Below are 22,722 nucleotides of genomic sequence, written 5' to 3'. Positions count from 1 at the left end.
AATAATAAATTAAATTAAAATAAAATAATAAAATAAAATAAAATAAAAAATAAAACAAACAAATGTCGTTAAGCGAGAAGTCCATGTAGGAGGTTCTGCCCCATTTTCCACCTTTCTGGCCACCATCGTTAAGTGGATCGCTGCAATTGATAAATTAGTTGCACGGACCTTAAGAGAACCCCATTGATTTGACCAGCCAGAAGATCACATCACACCTCGGGGGGGGGGCACTGTGACCATCGTAAAATGAATCAGTTAACAAGCGTCAGAATTTTGATCACCTGACTGTGCGGAGATATACAGCGACGGTCATAAAGGATGAAAAACATTCCATAAGTCACTGTTTTTCCCCAGGGACCTTGTAACTGGTCACAAAACGAACTGTTGTAAATCAAGGACTGCCTGGATAGAGCTATTCGTTCCACAATCGCGTCAGCCAGTTTCGGTGCTTTGATCATTGGCGACCGTCGCAAAGACGAGTCAGTTGCCCTAATTTGGATCACGTGAGCCTGAGGATAGGTTGTAAATTTGAAACCAAAGGGCCCCAGATTGCTTTTCTTGGAAACTTAAAAAAAAAACGGTCATTAAGCAAACCGTCATAAATCAAGGACTGCCTCTATCCATCTTTCTCCTGTTACGCAACAGGGAAAGGGTTCAAATACAGACATTATGGTGACCTATTTCAGACGCGCTCACACACCGTTGTAACCTTTCAGCCACCTTATTTTGGGACCCGAATTTAACACCCTCTTAAAAATAACCGCAGTCACATTTTCACAAGTCCACAGACAGGAACAGCACAGAGTAGCAATGCCCGGCACCATCTCACACCATTGGTCATTCATTACAGTTGGTCCTGGATTTACAACAGTTCATTTACTGACCGTTCAAAGCTACAATCATCATCTTCTTCTTTTTTTTGCATTTTATTTTATTTTTTCCCCTCCAGCATAAAATTTAAAACAATACATAATTTTGAACACAAAATCAAGCTGATTTATTTATTTATTTATTTGTTTGTTTATTTATTTATTTGTTTGTTTGATTTCTACGCTGTCCTTCTCGAGGCAACTCAGGGCGGCATACAGCATTAAATATAACAATATATACGAAACCTAATAACTATAAAATATGAAAAATGTACTAAAACATTTTTAAAAGACCCGATGTACATTCGCACACATTCATAGAAACATAGAGAAACATAGAAACATAGAAGACTGACGGCAGAAAAAGACCTCCTGGTCCATCTAGTCTGCCCTTAAACTATTTCCTGTATTTTATCTTAGGATGGATCTATGTTTATCCCAGGCATGTTTACATTCAGTTCCTGTGGATTGACCAACCACGTCTGCTGGAAGTTTGTTCCAAGCCTCTACTCTTTCGGTCAAATAATATTTGCTCACGTTGCTTCTGATCTTTCTCCCAACTGACCTCAGATTGTGACCCCTTGTTCCCCGCCTGAGCCTTATTTAACCCTTTAACATATCATCCAATTTAACCCTTCATCCAATCCAATCATATCTCGCATCGGAGACAGTCTCATTATTATCAAACATATACAAATTGTAAGATCAAAATAAAATGTGAATTTGATGACTAGCGATTAATGTAAAAGTTATTGTAATGTTTTAACATTGGATGGAGAAAAGCTATATTTTAAGAGGTTTATGAACATATAAGATATGATATGTTTGTAGAATTCTTTTCTGAAAGAGATATAAGAGCCTCCACTGAATGACTCCAAAGTAAAAATTATAATCTTCTTTTAACGACTCTGTCAGTAATGAGTTGCTAGCCGGTATGCACCACACTGCGTACTGGGAGTGAAAATGGAGCTTTATGTGCAATTCTGGGTGATGGGCACGGGGCGCAGGCATGTCGGAGTCAGATTTGGCTTCTGCACATGTGCAGGGAACAAATTCTCATGAGAGGACATACGTGAGAGAGATTTCAGCAATTTTGGGAGATTTTTAGAGTTTTCAGCAATTTTGGAAGATTTCGGCAATTTTTTCAATATTTCGGCAATTTTTGGGAGATTTCTGGAAATTTCAGCAATTTTGGAAATTTTGGGAGATTTCAGCAATTATTGGAAATTTTGGGAGATTTCAGCAATTATTGGAAATTTTGGGAGATTTTGGCAATTTTGGGAGATTTCAGCAATTTTTTGGAGATTTCTGGAAATTTCAACAATTTTTGTCAATTTTGGGAGATTTCAGCCATTTTTGGCAATTTTGGGAGATTTCTGGAAATTTCAGCGATTTTGGGAGATTTTGGAAAATTTTGGCAATTTTTTGGAGATTTCTGGAAATTTCAGCCATTTTTGGCAATTTGGGGAGATTTCAGCAATTTTTGAATAATCAACCCTTCCATTGGAAAAACCTGCCATTTGGTCAGAGTAGGAAATGTCTTCAGAAGGGGGGGGAAAGGAAAACGCAAGAAAATCAAGTCAATTTGACTCGGAGGATGGAGAAACACCTCCGTAGACATTTGGAGCAGCCTCTGGATCGCCTCCTGCGCCTGATCCTGACACCTCCCCACCCCAATTTTGGGTGGGGGGCTCGCAGGGAATTCCCTGCCCGGTGTGAACCGAAGGGGCTTTTTTCACCCTTTTGCAGCCTTGAGTTGCTGAGGATGACCTACTCCGGCTTTACTCGGGGGTGTAGCAGCGGGCGGGCCGGGTGGGGGAGCAGCTTTGCAAGCGGGGGAGGATGCGAAGAGGTCACCGTGCAATGCGCGCGGGGGGACTTTTCCGCGTGGGAGCACCATGGCTGAGAAGGCAGCTCAAAAGGCGAGCCCGACCACACGGGGCGCGGATAGTGCTGGAAGGGACCCGAGAGATCGTCTAGTCCAGTGTTTTTCAACCAGTGTGCCGGGGCACACTAGTGTGCCGCGAGACATGGTCAGGTGTGCCGCGAAGCTCAGAGAGAGAAAGAAAACAAGAGAAAGAAAGAGAGAGAAAGAAAGAAAGAGCAAGAGAGAGAGAAAGAAAACAAGAGAGAAAGCAAGCAAGAGAGAGAAGGAAAGAAAGAGAGAGAGAAAGAGAACAAGAGAGAAAGAAAGCAAGAGAGAGAGCAAGAGAGAGAAAGAAAGAGAGAGAGAGGGAGGGAAGGTGGGAGAAAGAAAGACATAGAGGGAGGGAGGGAGGGAGAAAGAGCAAAAAAGAGGAAAGAAGGAAGAGAGAAAGAAAGGGATGCAGAGAGAAAAAAAGAGGGAGAGAAAGAGGGAGAGAGAAATAGAGCGAAAGGAAGAGAGAATTTTTTTTGTCCAAACTTTTTTTAGCCGCCCCCCTCCCCTCAATGTGCCCCATGGTTTTGTAAATGTAAAAAATGTGCCGTGGCTCAAAAAAGGTTGAAAACCACTGGTCTAGTCGACGGGTCGCTAAGCTGTGGCCCATGGACTGCGAGAAAATTGTGGGGGTCCGTGGAGAAATCCTGACACCCCGGGCCAGATAGGACTGAGAGCAATTAATTCAGTCCAGGAAGAAGAAAGGGAAGGAAAAGAAGAAGAGGAAAGGAAGAAGTGGAAAGGAAGAGGAGAAAAGGAAAGGAAGGAGAGGAGAGGAAGAAAAGGAAAGGAAGTGGAAAGGAAAAAAGAGGAGGAGGGGGAGAGGAGAGGGAAGAAGAGGAACAGAACAGAAAGGAATGGAATGGTGGGGTGAGGGAAGGAAGGAAAGGAAGGGAAGGAAGAAGTGGAAAGGAAAGGAAGGAGAGGAAAGGGGGAAGGGAGGGAAGAAGAGTAAAGGAAAAGAAAGGAAAGGAAGTGGAAAGGAAAAAAGAGGAGGAAAGGAAAGGGCGAGGAGAGGGAAGAAGAGGAACGGAACAGAAAAGAAAGGAAGGGTGAGGAAAGAAAAGAAAAGGAAGAAGTGGAAAGAAAAGGAAGAAGAGGAAAGGGGGAAAGGAGGGAAGAAAAGGAAAAGAAAGGAAAGGAACAAGAAGAAAGGAAAGGAAAGGGTTGTACTGTATTTATGTTTTTAAACATTTCCTGCTTGAGCAGGGGGCTCGACTGGAAGACCTCCAAGGTCCCTCCCGGCTCTATTCCGATGAACTGATGGATGGATTAGAAGAATGACAAACGCCACCACACTGAACCCCGAACCGCGGAAATTTTCCTCCTCCTCCTCTTTGGCGGGTAACGCGTTACCTCCCCGTGTATGTAAGTGTGTGGGGTGGGGAAGAAGGGGGGATCCAGCCTCTCCCCGCCCCTCCGGCCCCTTGGGCTCCTCCAGCCCAGTCCTCCCCGCACAGAAGCGAGGAGAAAAGCCCCGCGGAACAACGTTTCCAACCGCGCTTCCTCCCCTCCGATGGAGCTGCTCTTTTGCGCGCTGCTTTTGCTCCTCGGGACGGGGCTTTTTTGCAACGGCTCTGACTGCCCGCACGGTAAGCGGCGGCGGCGGCGGAGATGATGCCCCACTAAGAGCTGGAGTGGGACCTCGCGAGGTCGTCTAGCCCGACCCCGCCGGGAGAGACCCCCGCCGGCTCCTTGACTCTCCTCCTTTCCTCTTGCAGGCAGCTTCAGACCCAGCCCGGACGCGAAGTGCAAGCAATGCAGGGTCTGCGACCGTAAGTTGGACTTTTGGCGGTTCCTGGGAGGATGGGAGGGTCTCAGCCCTGGTGTTTGTGTGTGTTGGAAGCTACCTTTCCTCGGCTTTCAGACCAGGGTGCCACCGTGGCTGGGTTGTGTGAAGGGATGGAGACCCTTGTGGAGATGGGCTCAGCAAGTCGGATTTTGGAGGTCTTCTAGTCCAACCCCCCTGCTCAGGCAGGATGCCCTAGAAGACCATGTCAATCAATCAATCAATCAATCAATCAATCAATCAATCAATCAATCAGAATAGAGCTGGAAGTCTAGTAGTCCAGTTTCTACTTCTAGTTCTGGTGGCAAGCAGCTCCATGGGTTAATTGTCCTCACTGTCAGGAAATCTGTCTTTCCTTCCATCCTTCCTCCCTCCCTCTCCTCCATCCACCCACCCCTCTGATCTTTTCTGTGGTACGTCATCTATCTATCTATCTATCTATCTATCTATCTATCTATCTATCTATCTATCTATCTATCTATCTATCTAGCTAGCTAGCTAGCTATTATCTATCAAATTGATGATCAATCAGTGCTGCTTCCTGTGGACAGTTTGATTTCACAGAAGTTTGATTTACTTGGAGTTATATTGTGTTGTTTAAGTGTTCTCTTTATTTTTTTGAGTAGTATGTGTATATTTAGCCTCCAATTCCCAACTCTTCATTGAGGACAGCAGCCTCCTATCAGGTTCCTCTCTTTCTTTTCTTGCTCTACTCCTCGCTTTACGACCTCTGCTTACAACAGTCCATTTAGTGACCGTTCAAAATTACACCATCCCTTTGGATTAAGATTTAGATATAACACAGACATATAGATGTCATCATTCATAATTACAGTTATATATGAAGTCTTAAACACTCAACAATTTACACATTTGCCAAACTACCTGTTGACATTATTGCTACAGCTTTTTTTATTTTATCAACCTTCTAGTTTCACATTGCTATGTTTTATCTTGTTACCTAAATCTTGATCTTTATTAATTTCAGTCATATTACCTAAATCATAAATGGTCCAAAGTTAATTGCTAGACAACAATTTTATTTTGTACAGTATATCTAAACGAAAGGAATAACAGGATTGCTTACAATTTTTTTCCCTTGCATACTTTTGAATTGTGAGAGATTTGACAATATTATAGATATTTAAGCTTTTAAATATATTTTTTGGATTAACCCAATCGTACTAAAAAAATATTTTAACCCTGAAGGAACTTTGATGTACAAACAGAAGTGTACCCAAACCACAGATGCCATTTGTAAATGCGCTCCGGGTTATTCGTGCGACAAAAATTGCAGTGCATGTGCGTGTCGTGTTGGAGAGCAACGCACAATTACAGGTAAGGTGGCCACTAACTACAATGACTCTCCCCACTTAACAACAAAACTGGGGGTTAAAAAAGGGATTTCGGGCTGTTTTTCACACTTACAACTGTGTGAAATTTACACGTTTTTACACTTACGACCGTGTCAAAATTCGGAAGCTTGGCCAGTGGTTCATATTTATCATCATCTCCTTTTAATTATTCCACATACCCACATGCACACAATCCCTTGCAGGTTGGAATCTTAGGCAACTGAATGGAGCGGAGTGTTTACTGGCTGTCTGCCATTTCCCATCGCCATTGCGGAGTTTTGTTCGGCAGATAATATTCTCATCGTGCCCAGAAAGAGAAATATCTGCCCCTACCTAGGATCGAACTCACAACCTCCTGATTGTGAGGTCAGAACTCCACCTCTAAGGCCTCCGCGCCACTCACTGGTTCATATTTATGACGGTTGTAATATCCCAAGGTGTGTGTAAAGGAGAGTCACACAATCCTCTTTTGTGACATCCTGACCCACAAAGTCTAGGGAGATTTGCTTAAGAACCCCCCTCAACTTTACTTACTTAAACAATTGCAGCTATTTGCTTCACAACAGTGTCAAGGAAGGTTGTTAAAAAAGAGGAAATACTCATTTAACAACTGTCTTGGCTGTCAATCGGCTCAGTGATGGTCATAAGTTGAGAACTTTCTGTAGCATAGTGCTCTGGAAAACCGACTTATCTAACGATGGGACAGAAGTTTTCCTGAACTTAACTTAATTAAGTTAACTTAATTAAAATGTTTTTCAGGAAAACTTAATTGTAGATCTACCATTAAATTATATATTTACAGATTTATTTTGTTTTCCTCTTTTCAAACCAATGGTAAAACGTGTTTCATTTAATGCCGTTCCATTCCATTTAATCCCATTGTCCTTTTATTCTAATATAACTACACTGCTCAAAACAATAAAGGGAAGACTTAAACAACACAATGTAACTCCAAGTAAATCAAACTTCTGTGAAATCAAACTGTCCACTTAGGAAGCAACTCACAGACCGTTGTGCACATTCAACTTTGTTCAGAATAAAGAGAATATTTCATTCACTCAGATCAAGGATGTGTTCTTTGAGTGTTTCCTTTATTACTATTTTTTTGAGCAGTATATATCTATGAAGTCAAAATGAAATATGCTAATGAAAAAGATCATAGAATTAAAGGATGTTAATTGTAGAAATTAGGCAAGCAAGAATCATATTGTCGATATAAATTGCTGCAGGATAACCTTAGAGGTTATATAGTATACTTGTGGGGGTGTATGCATGTTGTGGTTTTGTTTATTTTTGGTATATAGATTTAAATTTGGTACAAATGTAAATATTTCTTTATTATTTATTTATTTATTTATTGGATTTGTATGCCGCCCCTCTCTGGAGACTCGGGGCAGCTAACAGCAATAATAAAACAATGTACAATAATAATCCAATAAATACTAAAAAAAGATTAAAAACCCATTAATATAAAAAACCAAACATACATATAGACATACCATACATGAAATTGTAAAGGCCCAGGGGGAAAGAGCATCTCAATTCCCCCATGCCTGGCGGCAGAGGTGGGTTTTAAGTATCTTACGAAAGGCAAGGAGGGTGGGGGCAATTCTAATCTCTGGGGGGAGTTGGTTCCAGAGGGCCGGGGCCACCACAGAGGAGGCTCTTCCCCTGGGTCCCGCCAAGCGGCATTGTTTAGTTGACGGGACCCGGAGAAGACCCACTCTGTGGGACCTAACCGGTCGCTGGGATTCGTGCAGCAGAAGGCGGTCCCTGATATAATCTGGTCCGGTGCCATGAAGGGCTTTATAGGTCATAACCAACACTTTGAATTGTGACCGGAAACTGATCGGCAACCAATGCAATTTATTTACTTAGTTATTTAAAAAAAGGAACTTTCCCTGAGCATCAGCAATTGTGGGATTTTCACTTGCCACAAGCCACTGCTATGTGTTCATGTGTTTGTGTATGTGTGATATTTATAAATTTCCAAAGCAGACTGAGATGGAGCACAAGGCCAAGGCAAGGGAAAAATGCAAGAGAAATGAATTAAAAGTAGGCTGCAATTAGAAAGGACGGTCTCCCTATTATTTAGTAGCCACAAACTCATCCAGACATCAAACCTACTTCTGCGTTTTTCAAGGGTGTCAGAAATGTCCAGAGAAGACTTTTAACAACCAGACTACAGGCGAATGCCGGCCATGGAGAAAGTAAGTACTTCTGCAATAAATGGATTTTAAAATCCCAGGTATAAAACATGAGACTAACTACCAAATTCCTGCAGGTGTCCAGGTGATAAGATCCAGGAAGCTGGGACCAAAGAGAGGGATGTGGTTTGCTGGAGTGGGTCAGAAATCCAACCAACCACCAAACCCTCCACATCCGTGACTAAGGTTTCAGGTAAGTCTTGTTGGAACATTTATTTATCTCATTCATGGTTTAATCCAGTCTTTCTCAACCTTGAAGACATGTGGACTTCAGTTTCCCAGAATTCCCCAGTTTGGAATTTGGGGACTCTGAAAAATCGCCCAGGTTGAAAAAACAGAGGGCAGCTAGAAACTCCAGAAAAGCAGCGCAATCGGCAAAGAGAGGAAACTGACAAGATTAGCTCAGACAAATGAAACTAAGATTGGCATTCTCCCCTTTGCCTGTAGAGCCAGTCAAGGGATCCGCCGACAGTCATTCAAATATTATACGAACTGGGCATCTCAATCACAACTTCCCCCCCCTCCAAATTATATAAAAGCCCATCTAATTCCCACCACAATTTATCTACAACAATTGCAGACTGCTTCCAATTCGTTTCTCCTGCATCTTTCTCTCGTCTTGAAATAAGAAACAGACAAAATTTTATTTCCAAAGCGTGGCTTTGAATAGGGAGATGGGAGACATATCATTAAAAAATTAAAAAATAAATTCTTATTTTCCCCACTTGTTTTCCAGAAGATATGCAATCAGTTCAATTTTTTTTTAGCAAACTCTGTGTTCTTTGTTTTTCTCAGGGTATTACAGAGTCAGCTCATTTATTCTACTTCATGTTGTCTTTTTTTTAATTTCTGGGTCAATATCCATTGTAGAAATCCCCAAATTATTTAACCAACATATTTTGGGCAAAGTTATAATTGGGGCTAACTAAATATATAACAGGTTCAATATATAACCGTTAAATCAATGAATGCAGTTTTACAAATGGAGTCCTGGCATGTTTATTTTTTAAAAAAATTACTTTAGGATTGAGTTTAGTTTAGTATTGAGAACTGAACGTTGTTAAACTAATGAATGTTTAGTACTGAATTTAGTATTGACAATCAAACATTATTAAAACCATGACTTTAGGGTTTAGTATTATTCAGTTTCGTGTTGAGTATTATTAAAAATAGTACTTCAGGATTCAATATTGGTTTTATTTTAGTAATTACCCTGTTTCCTCTGAAATAAGACATCCCCTGAATAATAAATTCGGCTTTTGAGTGCATGGCAATAAGGCCAAGCACTTATTTCAGGGTTCAAAAAAAAATATAAGACAGGGTTTTATTTTTGGAGAAACATGGTAGCATCGGACATTAGTAGATGCTTGGAACAAACTTCCAGCAGATGTGGTTGGTAAATCCACAGGAACTGAATGTAAACGTGCCTGGGATAAACATAGATTAATCCTAAAATAAAATACAGGAAATCGTATAAGGGCAGACCAGATGGACCAGGAGGTCTTTTTCTACCGTCAGCAGAAATTACTATTCGCCCTTGAACTTTAGTGTTTAGCATTGACCAATATTAGACTAATTATTTTAGGATTTAGCACGGAGCATTAGCAAATTTTTAAAGAAGAGATTGGATAACCATTTGTCTGAAGTGGCGTAGGGTTTCCGACCTAAGCAGGGGGTTGGACTAGAAGACCTCCAGGGTCCCTTCCGACTCTGTTACTCTAAATTCAAACAAACCACCATTTTTCCCCTGCAGTGAAAAAAAGTTTCCAACATACATGGCTTCCAGTCGCAAAAGGGAAAAACTGCATTCACACAACCTTGTTTTAATTCGTTACCGAATGCACCCATTTCATACATGTGCTGTTCGTAAAAGCGTAATTTATTTACATGGTTGAACTTTAAAAAAAACCCACCTTATATTGTGTCATTTAAAAATAACCTTAAACACAGTGTGGCTATATGTCTGCTGAGGTTGTGGTTAAGGTGGGTTGGAAACCCAGGCTTGTAATTCTCAATTTCTATAATAGAGAAAATGGTGCTTGGGTTTTCCTCTGGAGGAAAGGGTGGGGCAGTTGTTAGGAAATCCACACTTGGTCAAAAAAATAAAAGGAACACTTAAACAACACAATATAACTGCAAGTCAATCAAACTTCTGTGAAATCAAACTGTCCACTTAGGAAAGCAACACTGATTGACAATCAATTTCACCTGCTGTTGTGCACATTCAACTTTGTACAGAAGAAAGTATTCAATGACAATATTTCATTCATTTAGATCTAGGATGGGTTCTTTGAGTGTTCCCTTTATTTTTTGGATCAGTGTATTATTATGTCAATACAACACAGCAAACGAGATCACTAGGCTGGATTTCGTATTTCATCACCAGTCGGGCGCTTCCCAAGCACCTAAGACTGAGTGATGTAGCGGCGAATTATGTTTGCCGATCCCAGTAAAGCGGCCTTTTGCAATTGACAGATGGAGATTTTGTCAATTCCGATGGTTTTCAAATATCCGCTGAGATCTTTTGGCACTGCGCCCAGCGTGCCAAGTACCATTGGGACCACTTTCACTGGCTTATGCAGCTCAATTTTTAGATCTTCGTATTTCACTAATTTCTCTAGCTGCTTCTCCTCAATTCTGCTGTCCCCTGGGATTGCGATGTTAATGATCCATACTTTCTTTTTCTCCACGATCACAATGTCTGGTGTGTTATGCTTCAGAATTCGGTCAGTCTGAAGTTAGAAGTCCCACAGTAGTTTTACTTGCTCATTTTCGACCACTTTTTCGGGCTTATGATCCCATCAGTTCTTTGCCACTGGGAAATGGTAGTTCCGGCACAGGTTCCAGTGGATTATTATTATTATTATTGTTATTATTATTGTTGTTGTTATTATTATTATTATTATTATTATTATTATTATTATTATTATTATTATTATATTAAGAACCAAACCTCCTCCCCCCAACTATGCTGGAACCATAGCTTATAACAGGGGTGGGGAAAGTTGACTTGTGGACTTCAACTCCCAGAATTCCGGAGCCAATCATGCTAGCTCAGGGATTCTGGGAGTTGAAGTCCACATGTCCTAGAAAGCCAACTTTGCCCACCCCTGGTTTATAATATAGTCTACTCACAGCTGAGGGCTCAAGGAAGCCAGAAACCTGGTTAAACTTAAGCTACAGTTCAGTCTCCTGAAAAGGGGTAGGACTTCGTGAAAATCCGTTTAGTCTTTCTTGCAAAAATTAAGAACCCAAGAAAGGGTTAACCTCCCCCCACCCACTCAGGTTGAGAGTTTTGATCTCAATCAGGCTCCAACTGCAGTAAAAAAATAGTTTTGTTTTTTTAAAAACTAGAAATCAGGAAACCTCAGAAAAGTCTGAGTACGTAGCAACAGAGATATTGGTCACCACCTTATCAGAAGGGGGGAGGGAGAGAGGTGGGGAGGAGAGAAAGAAAGAGAGAGAGAGAGAAAAGAGAAAGGAGAAAGAAAGGGAGAAAGAGAAAAGGGGGAGAGAGAAAAAGAGAAAAAATAGGTTATTGAAAAGAATAGTTGCTGGGATTTGGGAATGACCAGTCTATGGAAAAGAAGGACCAGAGGGAGGACTTGTAGCAGTCTTCAAATATTTCAGGAGCTGCCCCCCAAAGTCTTTCCTGACAAGTTTGATGCTTAAGACCCTCCACCATTTATTTATTTATTTAGTCCAATACACAATAATACACAATGAAGGTTATAGAGGATATAGTAGAGAAGAAATATGAGATATAGAAGAGACTATAGGACAGGGGACGGAAGGAACTCTAGTGCGCTTATGTACGCCCCTTACTGACCTCTTAGGAATATGGAGAGGTCAACTGTGGAGAGTCTAAGGGAAAAAATGTTGGGGGTTAGGGGATGATACTATGGAGTCCGGTAATGAGTTCCACGTTTCAACAACCCGATTACTAAAGTCGTATTTTTCGCAGTCAAGTTTGGAGCCGTTAATATTAAGCTTGAATCTGTTGCGTGCTCTTGTGTTGTTGTGGTTGAAGCTGAAGTAGTCTTTGACAGGCAGGACATTGCAGCATATGATCTTGTGGGCAATACTTAGATCATGTTTAAGGCGTCGTAGTTCTAATCTTCCAAGACCCAGGATTGTAAGTCTAGTTTCGTAGGGTATTCTGTTATGCGTAGAGGAGTGAAGGGCTCTTCTGGTGAAGTATCTCTGGACATTTTTGAGGGTGTTAATGTCAGAAATGAGGTATGGGTTCCAAACAGGTGAGCTGTATTCTAGGATGGGTAAATTTAATTTAACTTTTCTGAGCCGGAGTCCTGGGTGTTTTTTTTCTGTTTCTCATAGAAGAGGGAAACCTACTGATCCTGATCAGTTCTGCTTTTGTCATCACCATCTTTCTGTTTGCCGCATGCATGGTGTTAGCCTACCTCTTCCTCCGGTCCTGGATACACCAGAAGTCCCACAAACGTAAGGCCATTCCCCTGCTCTGTTTGGGCCATACAGGTATTCTGCTTAACTCTTCCTCTTCCACTGCTTGGACTCTCCGCCAACTCACCCTCGCCAACTCACCACCGGATAATTCACCACGGCCAACTCGAGTGACACTACTCTCAAGAGAAATAGTGGCATGGAAACCATTAATGGCAGCAAAATGAAGGACAACATGAAATGTGATGGATACAAATTAAAATAATTTAAAAACTCTTGTAAATAATTACATTGAATTGTTGACGCATGCCACAGTGAGTTGACCCATGGCCAGTTGGCTGTGTTGAGTTGACCATGGCAAATTGACGATGATGAGTTGGCCATGGGGATTGACCATGCGAGTTGGCCCTGGTGATCTGGCCAAGTTGAGTTGGCCATGAGGAGTTGACCCTGGGGGGTTGGCTATGAAGAGTTGCCCATGGCAAGTTTACTATAGTGAGTTGGCCATGGGGATTTGACCATATGAGTTGGCCAAGTTGACTATAGGGAGTTGGCCATGGGGAATTGGTCATGATGAGTTGGCCATGGGGAGTTGACCATAATAAGTTGCCATGGGGAGTTGACCATGCAAGTTGGCCATGGGGAATTAGCTATAAAGAGTTGCCCATAGTGAGTTGGCCATGATGAATTGGCCCTGGGGAGTTGCCCCATTCCATGGTCTTGGATCTCTTGCCATGCCTGCGCAGAGAGTTTTGTGTTGTGTCTCAATTCTCCCCCTTCTTCCATTCCACAGCTTCCCATGGTCAGTTAGCTCAGGAGGTAGATGATTGCACCTACAGATACCCTGAAGAAGAAGAAGGAGGAAGCACGGAAGCGCCTTCCAGTCTCAAAGGAGTACTGTTGGAAAAATATTATTCATAAAACGTATAACTCCGGGTCAAAGAGTCAAGAAGGCTTCCTTGACCCAAAGAAGACCCTCAAAAGACCCCAAAGCATTTGAGCCACTCTGCTTTTTGAAAGAATCCTTCCGAAGAAGCAATTGAAGAATCGCCATAAACGAATTTCTCTCTCCGTGGAACTGGAATATTGCCCCAAAAGCCCTTCATTTGAACTTTTAAAAAGCCAACACGACAGAGTGGGACACACTGGAATTACAGTGGTGCCTCTACTTACGAACTTAATTCGTTCCATGACCAGGTTCTTAAGTAGACAAGTTTGTAAGAAGAAGCCATTTTTCCCATAGGAATCAATGTAAAAGCAAATAATGTGTGTGATTGAGGAAACCACAGGGAGGGTGGAGGCCCTGTTTCCTCCCAGGAGATTCCTACAGAGGCCCCACGGAGGCTTCTCCCTGCCTTTTCCGCCCCTGTTTCCTCCCAGGAGATTCCTAGAGAGGCCCCACGGAGGCTTCTCCCTGCCTTTTCCGTCCCCGTTTCCTCCCAGGAGATTCCTAGAGAGGCCCCACAGAGGCTTCTCCCCACCTTTTCCAGCCGTTTCCTCCCAGGAGATTCCTAGAGAGGCCCCACGGAGGCTTCTCCCTGCCTTTTCCGGCCCCGTTTCCTCTCAGGAGATTCCTAGAGAGGCCCCAGGGAGGCTTCTCCCTGCCTTTTCTGGTTATAGTTTTGGAGGCTCGGGTTCGTAAGTGGAAAATGGTTCTTGAGAAGAGGCAAAAAAATCTTGAACACCCAGTTCTTATCTAGAAAAGTTTGTAAGTAGAGGCATTCTTAGGTAGAGGTATCACTGTATTTTTAACCAGGGGGTAGCTGGAAAGCGACGGGAAGAGTACCCCACAGCCCAATAGTCACGCAAAAATAAAAACACGGTGTTGAAGGAAAGTCCACTCTCTTGCCGTAGTGTTATTTACAGGACCATCTTTTGCCTCATATGTCCCAGCAACCAGTTAAGTCACACAGAATCGGCCTTCTTTGGATCCCGTTCCCCAAACAATGCCGACTGGTGGATCTGCGGGGAAGGGCCTTCTCTGTTGTGGCCCTGGTCCCCTGGAACCAACTCCCCCTGGAGATTCATACCGCCCCCACTCTCCTCGCCTTCCGAAAGGCATTAAAAACGCATTTTAGGCTGTTGAATGATAGTCCCGCTCCGGCCCGTAGCATGAATGTAGGATGATCAATGGTTTTATACTGGTCTTATTTTTTAATTTTTCTTAATCTTTTAACTGTGTTGTGCAACTTTTATCTTTGCCTGTATTTTATTTCTGTAAACCACCCTGAGTCTGCAAGGAGAAGGGTGCCCTATACATCTAACAAATAATTAAAAATTAATAATAATAATTTAGTGGAATGGCAGAGAGCCACCCAAAGAAGCTCTTGAGAATCTGTTGACCTTTTCGAGGTCCCATTTACAAGGGGTTTGTCCAGAAACGACCTCCAGAAAGTTCTTAAACTACCTAAAACCCTAACTTTCTCGGGGGCGTTTGGTGGTTTTCTTAAACCTCTTTTTCAATAGCCTATCAGACATCTTCAGTGTGAAAAAAAATCAGCTTATCGTAATGGGCAATCGCTTTGTCACATACCAACGAACATCCTCCCAGCTGTGGCTGATGTTCTTTTTTCGTGTTTTTTTAAAAAATTCAGATTAAAAATGACTCATCCCCCACCACCACCTCGTCCTTTCCTTTTACGTGAATGAACCTGGTTGGTGACGCCGAATGGAAAGGTCTGCGGTGAGGTGGGTCGGTGGGTTGTCAGTCACCCATCCTGCTGAACCAAGTGCTCCTTGGCCCACCGATAGATGAAAAACATCAAGACGAGATTGTAGAATGATATTCCTATGTTTTATATTTATGCACCAGCCGAGCAGCTGGTGGTTTGAACTTTGAAAGTTCTGAAGGTTTTAAAAAAAACAAAAACACCCTTTCTAAGTTAAACCCCACAGCTAATTTTGTCCCGAGATATTTATCATTTCATTTGCTAGCAAGGGAGAACTTCAAATGTAGGTAGACCTTCTCTTAACATAGAAACAGAAGATTGATGGCAAAATAAGACCTCCTGGTCCATTTAGTCTGCCCTAAACCCATTTTTATTTCTTGGGCAAAAACGTGCGAATTATTTTGGGCAGGTGGGACACGCACAATGCTGGAGGTACTGTCACTCATTCATTTTTCAGTTTAAAAGAAGCCGAAGATAACTTTAGAAAACTGCCCCGCGTGGATATATATATTTTTAAATAGAAACATAGAAGATTGACAGCAGAAAAAGACCTCCTGGTCCATCTAGTCTGCCCTTATACTATTTCCTGTATTTTATCTGCGGAGAGGGGCGGTATACAAATCTAATAAATTATTATTATTATTATTATTATTATTATTATTATTACTATTATTATTACTATTATTATTACTATTATCATCATCATCTTAGGATGGATCTATGTTTATCCCAGGCATGTTTCAATTCAGTTCCTGTGGATTGACCAACCACATCTGCTGGAAGTTTGTTCCAAGCATCTACTACTCTTCCAGTCAATTAATATTTTCTCACGTTGCTTCTGATCTTTCCCCCAACTAACCCCAGATTGTGCCCCCTTGTTCTTGGGTTCACTTTCCTATTAAAAACACTTCCCTCCTGAACCTTATTTAAGTCTTGAACATATTTAAATGTTACCGCAGTCCATTTAGTGTCAAACAGTACGACAGCATCTGTCAAGCCGGTGCAGAAGTTGGTGATAACACTATCTATAAGAAGCCTGATGTTTACGGAAACTTGGGAGAGGTGATTTTCATCAGGGACCAGATGTAGCCACAAAGCATTCTTTTGAGTGGTCCAAGGACATCCTATGCCCAGCCACCTGGGCAGAAGCAGAAGGAGGACTGCCCACACTGGCACGATCTGAGCGGGCTACATGATAAGTTTGTGAGTGGAAATGGACAAGGAACTTTCAACTGGGTGGGAAACTCAAGATTCAGGTTTCCCAGTGTTGTGGTTAGCTCTGGCCCAGCTCCTGCCCCAAGGACTGTGGATGTGGGGGAGACATCCATATGCTGCAGGCCTGTTTTGCCCCCCGGTGGAATCTGATGATGAAGGCTCCTCTGACCAAGATGACATGAGTGACAGGGAGGAGAGTGTGGCAGACAGCTCAGAAGGAGATCAATTATCTAGCTCCTCCTTGGATTCAGAACAAGAGTTAATGATACAGCCACGCATGTGGAGAGCGATGCATAGGCAACAACAACTGAGAGATTATTATCAAAGAAAATGAGGCCACCTGTGGTTGGGTGGGGCTGTGGTGATTAGTGAGGCTGCTATAAATAGCAGCCTGTGGGTTTGGCCATTGTGGAGGATTATCTGATCGTTGTGTTTCGTGACTGCTTTACTGACTTTGACCTTTTGTGTGCTGATTTTCCCCCGCTTGGAAACTAAACCAGAGCAAAGTGTGTTTCATTTTATGAAAGAAGAAGGACTGTGAATTGCCTCACAGCTGCAAGCTAAGTATCACAGAACTGATAAGGGACTTGTACAAAGTACCAGTTTGTTTGGAGACAGTGCTCTTTGCTATCCCAAAAGAGGGCTTAGTTTAAGTGAATTTTCATTATAAAGAACATTGTTTTGAATTTTCAAACGTGTGTGTGTCTGAAAGTTGTACCTGTGAATTTTGGGGAGGAGTCTACCAGAGAGCCCGACAGAACAGGCTGTACTTTGACTTTTGACTCTGGTTTAGTTCGGATGCTATCGGGAACCTTGACAATTAACCCGAGTTTCCAACCCAGCTTCATTGAAAAAATAATAATAATCATTTATGGCTGTACTTTGATTTTTGACACTGATTTAGTTTGGATGCTACCTGGAACCTTGACAATTAACCTGAATTTCCAACCCAGCATCATTGAAAAAATAATAATCATTTATGGCTGTTTTTCACACTTAATACTATTGTTCATGTGACCCTAATTCAAAGGTTTACCTATGGACTCCAGTTTACCCAATAAACAATTGTAAGGCGAGATTTATGTTTAACGACTATTGAAAGTGAGAAAAAAAGCAACTTAAAAAGCCGTTTTTCCACACAACCGTCACGGCATTCCCAAAATTCCAATGCTTGGAAACGGACTTGTATTTCAGACGTAGTGCAACTGTCCAACAAGCTCAGTCAACGCGGAAAACCAGATTCGCTTAATGACCAGGTGGCTATGTTCGCGATTTGCTTAAATTCAAGGAAGTTCGTAGGACAGGACAAAGCTTGCTTAACAACGGTCTCGCTTAGCGACGTACTTTTGGGCTTGGTGGGGATTCTAAGCCAAGGACAAATTTGTATATAAATTACAGTGGTGCCTCTATTTATGAGATTAATTTGTTCTGTGACCAGGTTCTTAAGTAGCAAAGTTTGTAAGAAGAAGCCATTTTTCCCATAGGAATCCATGAAAAAGCAAATAAGGCGTGCGATTGGGGAAACCACAGGGAGGGTGGAGGCCCTGTTTCCTCCCAGGAGATTGCTAGAGGCCCCACGGAGGCTTCTCCCCACCTTTCCTGGCCCTGTTTCCTCCCAGGAGATTCCCAGAGAGGCCCCATGGAGGCTTCGCCCCGCCTTTTCTATCCCTGTTTCTTCCCAGGAGATTCCTAGAGAGGCCCCACAGAGGTTTCTCCCCACCTTTCCCGGCCCTGTTTCCTCCCAGGAGATTCCGAGAGAGGCCCCATGGAGGCTTCTCCCCATCTTTTGTGGCCCTGTTTCCTCCCAGGAGATTCCCAGAGAGGCCCCACGGAGGCTTTTCCCTGCCTTTTCCATTTACAGTTTCAGAGGCTCGGGTTTTTAAGTGGCAAAAAATCTTGAACACCCGGTTCTTATCTAGTAAAGTTTGTAAGTGGAGGCATTTGTAGGTAGAGGTACCACTATATCTTCCACGATATTTAGATTAAAAAGGATCCCTACGGTACAGGATGGTTGGCGAGTGACGTAGAGAACAGATGCATTCTTATTTTGAAGGGATGAAAAGCAGCCACAAAACCCACATCTGACAATGTATCAAGGCTGTGGGACTTTAGATATTTGGGGCCCTGGCCGCGGGGGAGGGCAGTTTGGCGAGATTTGGTTCAAAAAGAAAGAACCAAGTCAATATGTCTGCAACATATATCTGTAGTAAGAGCCCCCCTACACCTCCGTCTGCTGGGAAGGCCCCCCCTCCCCATACTTGCAAAACTCCGTTCATCCACATTTGCTTGAAATTTTTAAGCATTGCTTGGAAGCGAGTCGCAAGGGCGAGGACCAGTTCTGAGAAGGCTGCGCACTCGAAAATCCAACAGAGCTGGGAAAGGCCGAGACAAAAGTCATTTCTAAATGACTTACACAAAGCAAAACTCTCTTGACATTCAAAACTTGACGCCTTAGTAAGGACTTTGAACAAAACATGCAGAGAGAAAGGGGAGGTGCGTGTGTGTATGTGTGCATAAGAGAGAGAGAGAAACAGAGATGAAAAGTGTGTGTGAGAGAGAAATGTTTGTCTGTGTGTGAGAGAGAGAAAGAGAAAGAAAGAAAGAAAGAAAGAAAGAAGGAAGGAAGGAAAGAAAGAAATAGAAGAGAGAGAAAAAACAGTAAGAGGTAAAGAGAGGGATATATATATACAGCATATATTTGTGTGTGTGCAACATATTTTTGCTGATAACACCTAGAAGATTGGCAGCAGAAAAAGACCTCCTGGTCCATCCAGTCTGCCCTTGAAATAGTATACTATTTCCTGTATTTTATCTTAGGATGGATCTATGTTTATCCCAGGCATGTTTCAATTCAGTTCCTGTGGATTGACCAACCACGTCTGCTGGACGTTTGTTCCAAGCATCTACTCCTCTTTCAGTCAAATAATATTTTCTCACGTTGCTTCTGATCTTTCCCCCAAATGACCTCAGATTGGGGCCCCTTGTTCTTGTGTTCACTTTTCTGTTAAAAACACTTCCCCCCTGAACCTTATTTAACCCTTTCACATATTTAAATGTTTCGATCGTGTCCCCCCTTTTCCTTCTGTCCTCCAGACTATACAGATTGAGTTCATGAAGTCTTTCCTGGTAAGTTTGATGCTCAAGACCTTCCAACATTTTTGTTGCCCGTCTTTGGACCCGTTCAATTTGACCGATCTCTTTTTGTAGGTGAGATCTACGGAACTGAACACAGTATTATTCCAAACGTGGTCTCACCAGCATTCTATATAGTGGGATCATAATCTCCCTCTTCCTGCTTGTGATACCTCTAGCTATGCAGCCAAGCATTCTACTCACTTTCCCTAACTCCTGACCGCACGGTTCACCCATTTTGAGACTGTCAGGAATCACGAACCCTAAATCCTTTTCTTCTGAAATTTTTGCTAACACAGAACTGCCGATATAATACTCAGATTGAGGATTCCTTTCCCCCAAGTCCATCATTTTACATTTGGAAACATTAAACTGCAGTTCCCATTGCTTTGACCATGTTTCTAGTAAAGCTAGATCATTTGCCATATTACAGACCCCTCCAGGAATATCAACCCTATTGCACACTTTAGAGTCATCGGCAAATAGGCAAACCTTCCCTACCAAACCTTCCCCTCTGTCACTCACAAACATATTGAAAAGAATAGGACCCAGAACAGACCCTTGTGGCACAAAAGATGTAAAAGCTTTTACAAAAATGTAAAAGCAAAAGAAAATAATATAAATAATACCACCAATAAGACTAACTTCCCTCTCTTGAAAAGCCCATTTCTGTGTTGCTGATTTTTGGATATTTGTGTTTTGTGTTCATTCAACGGCATTGGGACAGCCCGAATTTAAATTTTGCACCAAATGAAAAGGGCAGAGAGTTTGGGTGGAAATAAAGAGGAAGGAAAGAGGTTTAAAACTTGGACATCCTGTTGACAGCTTCAGAAATCAGATTCAGAAATCCAGCCAAAACATTTGTGTAAATGTTTGGAGGGGGGGAAAAAAACTATCAGTGCTATTTCAACCCCGCCGGTGGCGATGGGGTGGGTGGGGTTGAAGGAACCGACACGAAACCTTGGCAGGAGCCCCTCACTGCTGTCGGCAGCCTTCTTTTTTGTTGCTGGATTTCGGGCAGCCCACCTTGTCTGGCTGTCGTTTGGTCGGGGAGACAAAGACGGGGGCTGACACCCCCTGAGGGTAGTCAAAGGAACTGTCCGTCTGGGCCAGGGGTCCTGGGCTGGGTGCTAAGAGGAGAAAAGAAGAGAGAAGAGAGAGAAAAGAAAAGAAAAAAGAAGAGGAGGGGAAGGGAGAGGAGTGGAGAGAAGAGAAGAGAAAAGAAAAGAAGGAAGAAAGGGAGAGGAGAGACAGAAAAGAGGAGACAAGATGAGAAAATTAGAGATGGAAAAGAAAAGAGGAGAGGAGAGAAAAGGAGAAAAGAGAAGGGAAGGGAAGAAGAGGGGGAAGAGAAGAGTAGAGAAGAGAATGAGGATGGGGAAGAGTAGAGAAGAGGAAGGGGAAGAGAAGTGGAAGAGAAAGAGAAGAAAAGGGAAGGGAAGGAGAGGAGGAAGAGGAAGAGAAGAGGATGAGGAAGAGAAGGAAAGAGGAAGGGAAGACGAGATGGAGAGAAGAGGAAGGGAAGACAAAGAGAAGAGGAAGAGAGGTGGAGTGGAATGGAATAAAATATGGATCAGGAGTGATTGAACACACAGAGAAGAGAAGAAACAGAAAAGGAAAGAGGAGAGGAGAGGAAGAGAAGAGAGGGAAAAGAAAAGACAAGAAAAAGGACAAGAAAAGGTTAGCACTGTACGAGTATCTCTTCTTCCTCTAAGCTCTCTTGTCTGGCAAGCTCTCAAAAATTATATTTCTTAAAGTTATTTTCCAAAGCAGTGTTAGACATAATCTTGGTTAACCTACAGAATTCCTCTGTTATAGGGGGCTGGACTAGAAGATCTCCAAGGCCCCTTCCAGCTTCTCTTCTCTTCTATTCATTTTCTATTCTATTCTATTCTTATTCTTATTCATTTTCTATTTTCTATTTTTATCTACTTTCTATTTTCTTTCTATTTTCTCTTCTCTTCTATTCATTTTCTATTCTATTCTATTCCTATTCATTTTCTGTTTTCTATTTTTATCTATTTTCTATTTTTTTCTCTTTTCTATTCTATTCTATTCATTTTCTGTTTTCTATTTTCTTTCTCTTCTCTTTTCTTCATTTTCTATTTTCTCTTCTCTTCTATTCTATTCCTCTACATTCTGTCCTGTCCTGTCCGGAAATCTAAATCCAATGGGGCGTCCTCTGATATAAATAGGAATTGTTCTGTGGTTACCTTTTGAACCCAGGTCCATCACATCAGAAGGCGTTCCCATTTTCGTGGCTTGAAAAGTTGGATCCAGAACTTCAGCGATATTTCGGCAAAACTGTGGCCTACGTAAACAAAAAAACAAAACAAAACCACAAGACTATAAAACACTTTTTAAAAAATTCTCCAGTCGTGGGTAGGATAGCGATAGTAATAGCCCTTATAGACCGCTTTACACCGCTTTTACAGGCCTCTCTAAGCGGTTTCCAGCAGTGTTCCCTCTAATTTTTTGGGGGGGTGGGCGGAAAAGTATAGTGTCTGAGCGGCAGTCCCTTTTTGACTGGGTGGCACAGAAATATTAAATAAATAAATAAACAAACAAACAAACAAATAAAAAACTCACCCTGTTTTGCCTCAGAGAATTTCAAAATAAAATACTGTACTGTGTGTCTATAACAGTGAGCTCATAATAGGGCAACTCTATCAATATCAAAATGCCACTTAAATAGTTGAGCTAAATTTCAAACTAGATTTTGATTTTCTTTCTCTCTTCCTTACTCCCATTCTTTTTCTTTCTCTTTTCCTTCTCTTTTTTCTATCTGTTTCTCTCTCTTCCTCTCTTCCTCTCTCTCTTCTTCCCTCTCGGCTTCTGGGCAGGTTTGAAAAACTCTGAGTTGATGATGATTTTTAAGTGAGCGATTGCTCACTGCTCAGCTTAGAGGGAACTATGGTTTCCAGTATAGAAACATAGAAGACTGACGGCAGAAAAAGACTTCCTGGTCCATCTAGTCTACCCTTATACTATTTCCTGTATTTTATCTTAGGATGGATCTATGTTTATCCCAGGCATGTTGAAATTCAGTCACCATGTCTGCTGGAAGTTTGTCCCAAGCATCTACTACTCTTTCAGTCAAATAATATTTTCTCATGTGGTTTCTGATCTTTCCCCCAACTGACCTC

The 22,722-nt window shown here is 42.1% G+C and overlaps 2 protein-coding genes across 3 annotated transcripts in view; one reads left to right on the top strand and one right to left on the bottom strand.

Annotated features, from left to right (window-relative positions):
- The first annotated feature begins 4,249 nt into the window (after nt 1-4,249).
- TNFRSF9 (TNF receptor superfamily member 9) lies at nt 4,250-14,851 on the top strand. The gene is made up of 7 exons (XM_070758235.1): nt 4,250-4,379; nt 4,509-4,562; nt 5,786-5,914; nt 8,075-8,141; nt 8,216-8,331; nt 12,477-12,599; nt 13,354-14,851. The coding sequence occupies exons 1-7, from the start codon at nt 4,304-4,306 to the stop codon at nt 13,479-13,481; spliced, it is 693 nt and encodes a 230-aa protein (XP_070614336.1). The 5' UTR covers nt 4,250-4,303; the 3' UTR covers nt 13,482-14,851.
- Nucleotides 14,852-20,349: 5,498 nt separating this feature from the next.
- The window catches only part of LOC139171164 (coiled-coil domain-containing protein 50-like), a 28,903-nt gene continuing 26,530 nt past the window's right edge, over nt 20,350-22,722 (bottom strand). For both annotated transcript variants that reach the window (XM_070759057.1, XM_070759056.1), the window contains exons 11-12: nt 21,790-21,887; nt 20,350-20,706 (exon numbers count right to left, since the gene is read on the bottom strand). In XM_070759057.1, the coding sequence (XP_070615158.1) occupies nt 20,552-20,706; nt 21,790-21,887 (253 nt within the window). In that variant the 3' untranslated portion in view covers nt 20,350-20,551. The remainder of the gene's footprint in view (nt 20,707-21,789; nt 21,888-22,722) is intronic.

Source organism: Erythrolamprus reginae, chromosome 8 (assembly GCF_031021105.1).
Source record: "Erythrolamprus reginae isolate rEryReg1 chromosome 8, rEryReg1.hap1, whole genome shotgun sequence".
NCBI lineage: Eukaryota > Metazoa > Chordata > Lepidosauria > Squamata > Dipsadidae > Erythrolamprus > Erythrolamprus reginae.
Note: the sequence above shows the minus strand (reverse complement) of the source record. Positions and strands in the feature narration are given on the sequence as shown.